The 14332-nt window shown below is 32.4% G+C and overlaps 1 protein-coding gene across 1 annotated transcript in view; it reads right to left on the bottom strand.

Moving 5' to 3' along the window:
* Positions 1–14332, bottom strand: part of LOC144970958 (uncharacterized) — a 29542-nt gene that overhangs the window by 14641 nt on the left and 569 nt on the right. The window contains exons 2-12 of the mRNA XM_078911172.1: positions 11955–11985; positions 10142–10258; positions 9598–9715; positions 7720–7785; positions 6885–6950; positions 5784–5965; positions 4217–4293; positions 3511–3584; positions 2006–2163; positions 852–1062; positions 410–471 (exon numbers count right to left, since the gene is read on the bottom strand). Coding sequence (XP_078767298.1) covers positions 410–471; positions 852–1062; positions 2006–2163; positions 3511–3584; positions 4217–4293; positions 5784–5965; positions 6885–6950; positions 7720–7785; positions 9598–9715; positions 10142–10258; positions 11955–11985 — 1162 coding nt within the window. The remainder of the gene's footprint in view (positions 1–409; positions 472–851; positions 1063–2005; positions 2164–3510; positions 3585–4216; positions 4294–5783; positions 5966–6884; positions 6951–7719; positions 7786–9597; positions 9716–10141; positions 10259–11954; positions 11986–14332) is intronic.

Below are 14332 nucleotides of genomic sequence, written 5' to 3'. Positions count from 1 at the left end.
CAGCATTAATATCTTCTTCAACATTTCTCCAAATCAATCCTTTTATAAATTCTGAGTTCTAATAACTCAGAAGATAGAGGCAAAAGAACTGACATTGTACTCCCTATTTTTCTGATCCTCTGTCCACCAAAGTGTTTGGGTGGGTAGGTCGGTTAGATCTTTTAAAAAACGTACTTTATGAAAGACTGTTGTCTTATCTAAGGGGCAGCAAGCAATTTATCTTGTTATTGGTTTAACGCTACAGAACTAAGATAAACTTAAAACTTCATGAACCATACGACTCTGATGGACTACTTTTATGAAACAGTATCAAAAAGAAAGCTCCAGTAGCCAAAATTGCAACTCTTTGAAAGGCTAAAAAAAAAGAAGAAAAATCATAAAAAACTATAAGATATGTTGAGTATTATACCTGTCCTCTGCCAAAAGTTCTTCCATATTCTTGCTGACTGACTCAGACATACCCAAAATGTCCTGTAAAGGCAAAACAATGTTTTAACGAGTGTGTAAAGATGCAACACTGGGTCAATCTTTGTCACATAAATAAACTATAACTTTATGAAGACCGTCCTGGCACACAATATACATAGCATAAAATACACACTTCCAATTTTTAAAATCGAAAATTCAAATTAAAAAATATTCTGTACCAACATACGAATAATACTGTAAATTTTTATTGTGATATGTTGGAAGTTTTTTTGGGGTCCTTTAGGTTTGTTTTGTTTTAATGGATACTTCATTACTCTAAACGTATAAGATGCTGTTGAGTATTTGGTGAATATCAAAGAATTAAAGCACATATACATAAAAAATGCATTTTTTGATGAAATCAAACCATTCCTAGTTCCTACCATAGCATAAGGTCCAGCACAAGCACACCCTCCCCTGGCCTGAATGCCAAATATATCATTGAGTACAGCAGCCACAAAGTTGTGGTGAAGGAAGAGGCCTGTAGCAGGGTGGTAAATCATGAAGGAGATGATTGGAAGTCGCTCAGTGGTTTCTGGATTTGGACCTAAAAGCACCAGATTGGGACAGTCCTGCCATGATTTAATAGCTCGACTGGAATAATAGAACCAAAGAATAACATTTTTTATTTCTATATTATATAAACAATTAAAACAAAGAGAAAAAAAAGAAAATAAGTGCGCATGCAATTTTTCAGAATAAAAAAAAAAAAAAATACAGTTACTTCTAAAACAAAAAAAAAAAAAAAAGACTTCTATTGTATTTTTTTTCTCAGTCAAATGTAATTGCCTAAGTCATATTGCATCTTTAGTAAGGAAATCTTTAATGGTGGATATTTTCTTAAGATTATTTGTAAGAGTTTTACAGAGGCTGTCTACTTGCATTTTCATAGAAAAATCACGTTCCAGGAATACCCCGAGATTTCTAACGCCTGTTGAGGACTGAATTGGACAACCATATATATTCACTCTTAAATGTTCCATCAAGCCATTTCCGCTTTTATTTCTAGTGCATAGTATAACTTCTGTCTTTTCATCATTCAATTTAAACTTATTCATTTCTATCCAACATTTTATTTCTGCAATGCAGCTCTCGACAGACGCAATCAATGAAGGAATATTGCCAGGAACATCAAATTTGTATAGCTGTGTATTGTCAGCATAAAAGTGATAGGAAATTTCCTTTCTTACAAAGATTTCGGAAACAGGTTGAATATACATGGTAAAAATAACTGGAACCAAGACTGACCCTTGTGGAACACCATACCAAAGGCAGAATTCATTTAATCTAGCCGTATTAATCTGGACAACTTGTTTTGTTCCTACATTCTAAATTAGAGAATTAGACTCAGAGCTTATGCTTTTCTCTATTTTTTCATGTCCATATCTCTATAAACGAAATGCAATCCTTACAGTCAGTGATAATCCTTCAATCAGAACAATGTGAAGTCCATATAAAACAACTTAATAATTTTCCTGTTATGTTGCACAATGAAATTCTGATTTTCAATGAAAACAACATTTCCAAATGTACGCACCTGAGCATGGAGGCATCCTGACGTGCAATCAGGTCAGTGCCAATGGCATCTCTCAGTTGGAAAACCAGTCCAGCCCTGATAGACCCCACAATATCTGGAGTGCCACCCTCTTCTTTCATCTCAGGTTCCATAAGATAACGACGATGATCACGTCTGACCTGTGAGAAGAACAGACATAGATTTCTGATTCTGAGGTGTATAAGTGTGAAAAAATGGACAATTAAGAAAACATATAAAATTTCTATGATGAACCATAACACAAGTTGGAATTGATAGCAAACAACAGAGGATATAAACATGTATGGGACTAACCGCCTCCAGGAGGTATTCAGTACTGCCAATCCTAACCTATGTAGTACACTGCAGACCTAAAATGAGCAATATTTTGAAAAAAATGCATACAATCCTGAAAAAAACTACTATAACAAGCTCTAATTTTGATGATGCGAAATAAGATCATAAGGCAATAGCTTATTCGATATTTGAATTAATGAAAAAGCTTGCTCTTCATAGACGAGATAAATAATATCGACTGCCAGAATCAACTATAAATCAGATATGACCCAGCCAGATAATATATATTGAACTGCCGACATAAACTTCTGGGTCAAACTAAAAGAGTGTATGATTTAAAATACTGTTTAAACAATAGAAATTGAACAATCTGTAAGAATACGCATTTTATATGTAAGGTTGGCAGCACTGGGTAATATGTCAGGATGAACCAGATGCTGAAAATTGAATATGTTACAGTGAATGACATAATCAGTTGGATGGTGAAAAGGTTTGAACTGAGATATTGCCAAGTTTAGTTAGAAGGGCAATTTTGAAAATCAAAAATGATTTCTTGTCATAAATGATTAAATCAACCCTTTTTGTACATCTTCGGGAAATATCAAAGCCCTACTTTCACTTCTAAATATTTTTTACAGCTAGTCAAGTTGAGAAAGTATGAAATTTGAGAAAAGTTGATGGATAACTTTCCCATACATATGACCATAACTTCATCGAAAATCACCCGATTTACTTCAAATGAAGATTAAAATGCTCCGGGTAGCATATTCTTTCAGAAAATGAAAAAAAAAAAATTAAAAAAAATGTAAATCCAAAATTTTCATCTTCCGACAGATCATGTCATGCACTGACATATATATTATAATCTACAACAGGAAAATTTGGATTAATTTATGCCCTTTTTTAAAATTGAGCGGTATAGTTAGATATAGTTACTTCAATTACAATACATTCAAATTTCTCATTCTGATTCATTTTGACTTTAATTTTATTTCTTTGCATTAGTTTTACCCCTGAAACAATACCAGATTCAGGTGACATATTATGTCGGTCTTCAGAAGAATAAAACATATATATATGATACATATATATCATACATATTTTTATTTTTTTTTAAAGCAAAGCAAAGGAAGAAATCAGGATACAAATTATGTTCCCACTTTGTTGTTTTTAAAGTCAGTAAATATATCTTGATAAAGAATTATACTTACAAAGAAGACAGTGCCTCCTCCACATCCATGAGGCACAGGATTTTTAAACAGCTTCTTTTTCATAATGAGAACTCCTGGAGGTTGAGAAGAATGGAGAAAGATTAATTCACTAACAGTCTCTATTCTTTATAAGGGGTCCCAATATCTCAGTTGGTAAAGCACTCCCTTACACACAAAGGGATCCAGATCGAATCTTGGGTGAAGTTGACATTTTTTCTGATTCCCCCTGTCCACCCAGCAGTGATTGGGTAGCTGGGTCTGTTAGATATGGCAGTAAGTACTTTGCAATAGACTAATATTCTATCCAAAGGGTAGCAAGTATTTGCTATTGTCCGTTTTACCCTATAAAAACCGATATAAACTCTATGGGCCTTATAGCTCTGAAGGTCACAACTATGATTTAACATTTGCTTGGACACACTAAAATTCAGAATATTAATGATCGTTTCCTCATTCTCATATCAGTATCTTCTCTTTTCTTTCACAATAATTCCTTATTTTACTATGGCATAAATTAAATTTTTGAAAGTGACAATTTGCTCTCACTCTTTCAGCAGCCTCATTAACAAATCTATAGTTCCCTAATACATATCATAATATTTCTTTTTCTCTATTCGCATCCCTTCATATTCCTTAAAAATTCAAGATTTTCAGCCAAGTTTCTTAATTGTTGTCAAGTTTTATTCAGAATACAAACAAGCCTCACCAGGAGCTCCAACTCCACCAAGAAATTTGTGAACGGAGAAATACACAGCATCTTTATAAACTAGCTCCTGATGGTCCCTGAAAAAAAGAAGACAACATGTTGCAATAAATAGTAATTTATAAACTTGTTGTGAAAGAGAAACAAAAAAATAATTAAAAAGATGAGAGCAAAAGTATTGTGAAAATTTGCCAAAAGTGAGCCAGCTTTTTGTCTTTTCTCATTATCTACACATGTCAGGATATAGATGGTCAATATCAAAATTGTTGATTTTTTAGTTTATTATAGAATTGGCTAAAATAAAGAGGAGACGTGATGGAAAATGTGTGACACATCTTTAATGCTATGTCCACGACTTCTGGCTCATTTGATGCTGAAACATTTGATTGTGGCATCATATTTTTCATTTTTTTAACAAAAAAGTTCTGATCAATGATCGTTTCTTTTTGTTATTAAGGGATTATGGCGCTTGCATCACATTTAGGTCATATCAGCGACAGTAAATAGGAAGAAAATGGAATAGTCAAAAATTTCTAGAATTACAATTAAAGCACTCAAGATAAAGTAAGACAAAGGGGAATTGGTTCAAATAGGGACTCCTTAGAAGAACACATCGAACGCTTCTTTTTGTTTACATTCCAAGGTTTTTCTACAGAGAGGACATACTCAACTTCTCTGTAATCTATCTGACTTTTTAGTAATGTATTTATGTTTTCATTGTTTTTTTTGTTGACTGAAGAAAAGTATTGAGCCCGAAACATTCCGTGGTTGATATTTTGTTCTTTTTTGAAGCTGTTATATTTTTGTTTATTACTTTTTCAGGGTTGCCAACTGAGGAGGCAAAAAAAATTACTGAACTTTTATGCAATCACATCGATTGACCCCATTATGGGTGCTAAACTCCAGTAAAAAGACATTATGTACTTACTTTTTTTAAGTTTAGCAAGTGATTGGAAAATATACTGAGGGTTTATAATTATAATATAATGAATTCCGTAAATATATGAAAAATTGGCAGCCTTGCTTTTTACAGTACAAAGCTTCAACCAACTTAGTATCACTTTCAATAGGAAACAGATGTAGATTCCAAGAGCATACCATCAATGTATTTAGTTTGAGATCACCTAAAAGTGGACTAAGAACAATATTTACAACTGGGTTGGATTTACCATATATGTGTAAAATGTTGCAACAGTGGACAGGAAACTCATATTCGGTTAATCGCAACATTTTCGCTGATCCCATGGTGTTGCTATTATCCGGAGTGGACTGTATCACCTTTTTTTACACTCAATTTCAATTATGCATATTTTTTTGGTGTAAATTTTCTTTCACTTTATTTCAGACAAAGATTCTTTCTGATCGCAAGTCAGCAAACTTAACTTCCCATTAAAAATCAAATTAATTCTAAGGACAATAAATAACAAAAATTATACAAATGGTAAAGCATTTGCTATTCTTATCTTAAAATTGTTCCCAAACTCAACAAATTAAATATGTAATCTCAAAACTACAATAAATTGGAAAAGGTAAAAAAAAAAATAAGGTCGAAAATAATTAAAATTCTCACCCTCCGACATAAGGGTTCATATCTACTTTGACATAAGGAGCAGCTGCAGCATAATCCCAGAACGCCAGTGCACCATGCTTGTGCAGGGTGATGGTGATAGTATTGACATCTGCCAACACGCCAGTGACATTGGAGGCTGCACTAAAGGCACCGATAATTTGTCTTCCGAATGGCTTGAATATCTGAAATGGTAAAGAAAAAAGAAATATGTATACAATATAAATGTATACACTTTGCATTAATAAAACAAGAATCTTGATTTCTTGTCTCAATCCTAACTTTCAAAAATCGATTATTATCTTGATAAAAAAAATAACAAAAACAAAAAATAGCTCACCATATCTGGTTTCAAAATTGACCATTTATTAGTTAAGTACCCTATCAACTATCCAGGCTCCAACACCACTATGAGATAAATAAATTATGTTCATTATTGTGTATACCAATAAATACCTTAAACATCATTTCACATATACGTCAACACAAAACATTAAAAAATTATTTTTAATATTAAAATAAGAGCAATAATAAGATACAAAATAAAAACATTAACGAAATAAATTCAATTACTACTATAAATTGCAGGACAAGATAATACACAATGACCTGTTACAATGATTGTCAGAAATTAACAACAACAAAAAAATATAACAGTTAAGAAAATCAATGATTCCTTTTTGTATTGTTTTGAAAAGTATACATTTAATAACTTGAAGGAAAATAAATAATGATTAATTTGAAGAAAAAAAAACACATTTGAATTCAGTGCTTCAGTCCGATTGGGTTTTATAAATATATTTATAAAGATATATATTAATGAGTGTTGGTGGGTACTTGTAGGTACAAGAGAGCTCAATATTGGTTAGAGCATATAAAATAAGTAGGGACACTCACATTTTTGTCGATACGATCGTTTCACTACAGATCCAATGTTGACCGAGGATATGGAAAACCATTGAAACAATCGTATTGACAAAAATGTGAGTGTCCCTACTTATTATATTATATATATATATATATATATCCTAAATTGAAAGTATAAAAAATGAACCGCAATTGATGGCTAAAACTGATAAAACATTGTTTTATAACTCAACCCACTCTCAAGCAATCTTCCAGTTGCTCAATATCAACTCCACCCGAGATTGTTGAAGAAATTCGAATAACCTGAAAAATAAAAGACAAGAAGTTTTCCTAAAAATTTGAAACGAAAAAAAAACAAAACAACAAACAAACAAAGAAACAAATTTTTTTTTTTAATTAAATAATTCATACATTATGGGAAAACACGTCTAAAAAGTAAGATGAAAAAAAAAAAGGCAAGGAAAAAAATAATAAATAGGAATGGGTATACAAAATAAAACACATAATAATGACAAAGATATAAGATTCAAAAATACATTCTAAGTTGTAGTGCAATTTAATAATGTATATCTAAAATAAAACTATAATATGTTAAAATAATTATACAATATGCTGCTTTGTGGTCTTACTGTATGACACACTCAGTTGGACCAGAAGGTTCAGGGTTCGAGTCCTGCTCTGAGCAGCAGGTAGTTAAGTCTTTGAATAAGGCTCTTTAATCACATTTTCTCACCATAGCCAGTTGTAAAATGAGTACCAGGCGCCATGTCTTGTGCTACATTTTAAGTTTTGCCGTTGGCTAGGGATTCTTTGTAAAGCGCTTTCAGCAAGTTTTGTGGATATTGTGCTACATAAATGCTCACGTTTCAAGATTTTTAATGATGTCACAACAAGTAACTTCTCTCTATAGATTTTCTCAAAATAGTATATCCTTAGTTGATGAAAAGAAAATTCTTCTAACGAGGAAAATATGTGTAACTAGCACGAGAATATTCAAAACACTCCAAATTGATGGAGGCAAAGTAACCAAAATTGATGGTACATAATGCTGCAAAATATTATATATTTGTACCTCTGCTCCCATTTCCACCCAAGGCAGGATATTGGAATGATGTTCATGAGGACCCACAAATACAATCTGGGAAAACAGACAAAAGTAATAAAGGCGCAATAAATCTGATCTAATAACCTGATTCATGGCAAATACAAGGGGAAAAAAACAAAACATAAAGAACAAACAATATAATATTCAATTAAACATTAAATTCTTTATCAGAAAAGCCTCTTAAAGAGAACTTCAAAATTGCCGATCATCTTTTAGTTTAAAATTTGGCTGTAAAATAAATTAGTAAAAGCAATGGGAAATATAATATGCTTTGCAAAAAGCATACATCGACTGATCTATTATTTTCTTTTTTAAAAAGTTGTAGGGTAGGCAGTAGGAGATGCAGTGGAAGATAGAGACACATTCCCCGACCCGGGATAGAAAGCATACTATAAAGATTCAGCATGTAACTATAACCCACTGAATCAAATCCATTAGATAAAAATGTTATCAGTAGACCTTTAAATGAGCTCTATAAAAATTGACTGAAACTCTTCGTAATTCATCGTAATCGTAGCGGAAAAATCCAAAGAATCAAAATGAATAGTAAACAGCAAGCTCGCTTGAGCAAAACAATGGCAGAAAACTAATTAATTCGGCTACTTACCATTGTTCCTTATAATTAGGTACCCAATCAGTGAAGAAACTAGAAATGGTCACCCAGTTTGTTTACAATGTGAGGCAATCGAGATGTACTGTGGCAATCCCTAACTTTCGATTTGAAGGTGTCTACATAACGCACTTCCGGCTTTCGCATTTTACTTTTTTCATACTTTTACTTCCCTCCAAGTAAATGTGGTCAATTTTGGCTTAGACGAAACAGTGACATTTATCGCTCAGCGGCTCAATTAAAATTGGCTACCATTGGGATCATGACAGGTTTGGAAAGTGAAAAAATAATTTCACGAAGGATGTGTGAAAATACACTGGGATGTGTTCAGACACAGCAATTCTAAAAAGTGCCGCTTAGCCTTGGCAATATAACTATAATTAATATAAATGGCCCATGAGCTATGCGTAGTGCTATGGAACATTCCTAATTACTTTACGGTCATTCGACCATGATTCATGAATTCTTTCTTTCTTTCCTTTTTTAAAATATTTGAATTTGACGAATTGACTGATTTCAGTTTATTGACTGAGAATTTACAGGTCTATATCAGTATAAAGGTTTTGAGCATGAAATCCTTCATCAGCATTATAAACAAAATATCAGGAGATAAAATAAACCCTTTAGTTTTGTCATGTATAGTATGTACAGTGATGTAAACACAGGGAAGGGTTACAAAAAGAAGTAAAAAGATTTATGTTTTAACAGCAGGAAAATAAAGCACATCATTAAGAGATAAATCTTCAGGAGGGTTGATAAAGATGAATGATGTATTTGTCACGATATTTTGGAAGGAGATAAACAAAAGTAAGTTTGACATGGTACTATTAACCTATGCAGACAGTTATATTCTATGGTACCAACTATAATCAATAAGTCCACACATTCATTTTTTATCATTCACTCATTCATTGATTTAAACTAAATCAGAACACCACACAGGCCTATCAAATCTCTATTAAAAATTTAATAACTCATTTAATCATCGTTATGATACAGAATATACTTTTTAATTTATTGGTGGATGCTATCCCTGTCCCAGCCAAATTAAAATTAGCAGTAGGAAAGCGTGGCTGTATAACACGGAGAGTTATGGAGATATTTCTTTTAATTCTTATTTAATTATTTATTTTATTAAATTATTCTGGAAACCATTCGAGCACTCTATGGGATTCATGCTCATATCTCACAAACATACTTTAATCCTTCTTCATTTTGATATTCTTACTACTTACTGGACTTTCTGATAGGTTGAGGCTATGAATCAGTTTATGAACAGCTCCCGTTGTCCCACTTCCGACAAAGATGACTGAATCATGTTCACTGGCATTACAGGAATTGCGAACGACATCTCTGGAAATAATATCACATAAAACTTAAAGACTACAATATATGTGGCATACATTTTTGTTTAGTTTTGGTCTTTTAAGGAGGGTGCAATGCTGTTGGTCATTTGTGAGAATTTTTTACATATAATGATGAACTCAAACAGCAGCTGTAAAGTTCAGAAAACTGGTGGTGACTTAAATATCATACAATTTGCTCAAACTGCTTTTGAGAGTATGAATAAAAGAATTCTTTCAATATCAAACAATAATACTAATAATAATACTAATAATAATAATAATAATAATAATAATAATAATAATAATAATAATAATAATAATCTTTTTTTTAATCAACAACAATAATAATAATATTAAAAAATCAACAGCAACAACAACAAAATAAATAATAATAATAATAATAATAATAATAAACTCACCAACAATAACTTACCGAGCTTCATGTCTATATAAAGTTGTTTGCAAAGAAGTAATGCTGGTGGTGGTGTGTGTGTTGCCATATTCTGGAAGCACTTCATGTTGGATGTAGTCTTCAATGAACTGCAGGGATCTGAGTTAGTAATAACACAAGACAAAACACTGTAAAAGTGTAAATTTTTAATAAAGGAGATACATAAAAAAGATTTACATACAGAGAAAATAAAATTCATGACCCAATGACCCTTCCTGGTGCATTGCCTTCTGTTAACATTTGGCAGATAGGTACAAGACCACACTAGACAAAAAAAGTCTCAGTGGTCTTGTGTGAATATAGCATGGTCTGTCTAAGTACTGGAATGGAACCAATCTCTAAAATAAAAACTTGAAGTTTCTTACATTATAAAAAATTTCTCTCGTAATATATGAGATTAAAAAATTGTTTATTCTGGAACATTGAGAACAAAAAGACAAAAAATATCAATGATTTAATTTATTTTGAAGAGCAATAAAAATTCAAAATTTGATTATTAATCCAGACACCGAAAGACTGGCACTAAATGAAATACAGGAGCAGTTTATTTATGGGTTATGGACCATAGCTGCCAACATTTCAAAAATAAAATAGGAATGTACTTTTGGCAGGGAAGAGGGGACCACACCTCCCTCCCTCCCCTCGCAGAAGCCACGTAAAATAATGATATGATAATAATAATAATAATAATAATAATAATAATAATAATAATAATAATAATAATAATAATAGTAATAACTTTAGTTATAGTAGTTCATTGGCTCACCACATACTGTGATTACCACAAATCAGCCAAAATTACAAAAAAAAACAGATTTTGAACTAAAAATACGGACTCAGGAAGCCAAATATGGAACAAATCCGTTTTTTACAACTAGTTGGCAGCTATGAGATGGACCAATCATGTGAAGCACAAACCATTTTCATTTTAATTTTACTTCTAATTCTAAACTAGAGGATTGGAATCTCAAAACAACTTCAACGAGCTTTGGGCAAAGCCTTTTATATGTATAGTCCACTCCGGATAATCGCAACACCTTGGGATCAGCGAAAATGTTGCAATTAACCAAAGTTGAGTTTCCTGTCCACTATTGAAACATCTCCCTCTGAGTTTACACAGGCTTGGGACCGTGCATGGCCTCGTTAAAAATGTGTTATTGTTATTATTTTTTTTTTTTTTTGCTTTGTTTCCTTTTTCTTTTTTATTTAGCGTGCATGTGTGTGTTCCTTTCTCTTTTTTTTATTTCTTCAAGTTATGGTTGTAAATTCCGTCATTTTCCTCTGTGTTTGACAATCGTCTGTTTCCTCGCTGAGGCCAGATGTTTATAAACGTGTTGTCCAATAGTTTTTTATTTTTTTTTAATGGAAGAAAATGGGTTAAAGATTCTTCTTGAATGGGGCAATAGACATTAATCATGAGGTCACATATGACCGCACAAACCCATACTGCAAAGCCGGTCCTCTTTTGTCTCTGATAATGTGATGACACACTACTGTAGAATTAAACCTTGCCCACTTTTGATTCTTCAACCTGTCATGATTTCACCCATAATGAAATTAAACATGACATTTTGTTTGATTGATTTCTTGAATTTGCCAATTTTTGAGGTCTAAAAATTGTTGTGATTAACCAAAGTTTGTTGCAATTAACTAGTGACTTTTAAATAGAATTCATTCTGTTTCTTGGGAGATGTTGCGATTGTACCGAGTTGCAATTATCCAGAGTCGACTGTATATGATATAAGATATGGCAAATTTAAAATTGGAAAATAAAACGGAGATCAATTGTTCTTACCTCCCGGAAGCTGTAAAGTCCAAATAAATGGCTGCAATAGAAGTGAAAAATAATGAAATATTAAAAGTCAATCTGACAACTCACTTATTGAGCAGTCCACTGTGTATTGAATTGCAGATGCAAAGTATTTGCGGTTGTCACAAAAAGTTGCTGATTAAAGACAAAATTTAAAGCAAAGTATGAGCATGACTCAAATGAATCATTACTGATTTTCTTTATGCACCAATGTATTTTATCATTATGTTATAACATATCATGCATTGCAACTTTTTTTTTAATTTGGTCTCCAACAACTCAAAAGCAGCCTAATCAGACAAACATTTTGGTGGATACATTTTGTGATATGAATATGAATTTCTCATAAAAATTAATTATATTCAATGTAGATCATATATTTTTACTGATAATATCATTAAAAATTTTAAGCTAACAATCAAATCAATTGTAAATTTTCAACTTCTGTCATAAATACATTTTTATTTTGAATCCATTGAATACTTATGTACTAAATATACATATATATCTATGTATCATCATACATTGTAATTATAAATTGTATTATTAATGAAACATATTATGATGAAATCATATTTATATTATATCAATCGCTGTGATTATCCCCAGACACCTGTCTGGGGATAACCAAAATTCGTTATCCCCAGACATATATTTGAAACTCAGCTCCTTTAAACAATTATCCACATTCCAGAATATGGAATGTTTCCAAATGCACATAGAAATAAGGAAAGTTAATAAAATGTCAATAAAAACATAAAATTAACCAACAATAAATCAGTTGTTACTATATATACACAATATGCGTCAACTTCGAAGTGGGTGTCATGGCCGAATGGTTTAGTCGTCTGCCCTGGAACTTTTACCAGAATCAACGTTGTGGGTTCGAATCCTGGTTCCGCCACTTGTTTTTTTTTTTTTTGTGCGAGTCTATTCTTTTCCCCTTTTTTTGTTTGGCCTTTTGTTCCGTTTCTGAGAATGAATTTCTAAAAATTGTTTTTTTTTTCTTCTCCTCTATCTGACCATTTGGTCACTCTCTGAATATTTCTGTTTGTATGCTTTTTAATTATTTATCCTTTTTAAACACTTTTTGAGATCGGAGTGGGGACGAATATGACAATTTGCTAGAAACTAGAATGGAACCAAGAGAGAGGGAGAGAGAGAGAAATAGAGAGAGAGAGAGAGAGAGAGAGAGAGAGAGAGAGAGAGAGAGAGAGAGAGAGAGAGAGAGAGAGAGAGAGAGAGTTTTAAAAAAAAGAATTAAGGAAAGTTAAAATATTTATAAAAACATAAAATCAACCAACATTAAATCAGTTGTTACTACATATACACAATATGCATCGACTTCGAAGTGGGTGTGATGGCCGAATGGTTTAGTCGTCTGCCCTGGAAGTTTTACCAGAATCGACATTGCGGGTTCAAATCCTGGTTCTGCCCCTATTTTTTTTTTTACATTCCGTCTTCTTTTTACAGAACGGTGCAAGGGATAAATGTCCCATCCATTCTCCCCCCACCTCTTTTTTAAAAACTCTCTACTCTCTCTCTCTCTCTTAGTTCCTTTCTACTTTCTAGCAAACTCATATTTGTCCCCACTCCGATCTCAAAAAGTGACTTAAAAGGATAAATAATTAAAAAGCAAACAAACAGAAATATTCAGAGAGCGACCAAATGGTCAGATAGAGGAGAAAAAAACAAACAATATTTTTTTTAAAAATAAAAACAATTTTAAGAAATTCATGCTCAGAAACGGAACAAAAGGTCAAACAAAAAGGAGAAAAGAATAGACTCGCAAAAAAAAATTAAAAGTGGGGGGGGGGGGGGGGGGGGAGGATAGATGGAACATTTATCCCTTGCAACGTTCTGTAAAAAGAAGACGGAATGTAAAAAAAAAAAAAAAAAAAAAGTGGCGGTACCAGGATTCGAACCCATAACGTCGATTCTGGTAAAAGTAAAAGTTCCAGGGCAGATGACTAAACCATTCGGCCATGTCACCCACTTCGAAGTCGACGCATATATGTAGTAACAACTGATTGAATGTTGGTTAATTTTATGGTTTTATAGATATTTTATTAACTTTCCTTATTTCTATGTGCATTCGGAAACATTCCATATTCTGGAATGTGGATAATTGTTTAAAAGAGCGGAGTTGCAAATATGTGTCTGGGGATAACGAAATTTGGTTATCCCCAGACAGGTGTCTGAGGATAACGAATTTTCATTATCCCCAGACAGGTGTCTGGGGATAATTAAAGCCCAGCCTTTTCGTTATCCCCAGACAGGTGTCTGGGGATAATGACAGCCTATATAAATATAAGCTATACATTTGATATATAATCACAGGTCTTCCCTGAGTGGCGCCTAAG

The sequence above is a fragment of the Berghia stephanieae genome, chromosome 4 (assembly GCF_034508935.2).
Source record: "Berghia stephanieae isolate SIO BIC M18660-M18661 chromosome 4, UCSD_Bste_1.3, whole genome shotgun sequence".
In the NCBI taxonomy this organism is placed as follows: domain Eukaryota; kingdom Metazoa; phylum Mollusca; class Gastropoda; order Nudibranchia; family Aeolidiidae; genus Berghia; species Berghia stephanieae.
This window is presented reverse-complemented; position numbering and strand designations above follow the sequence as displayed.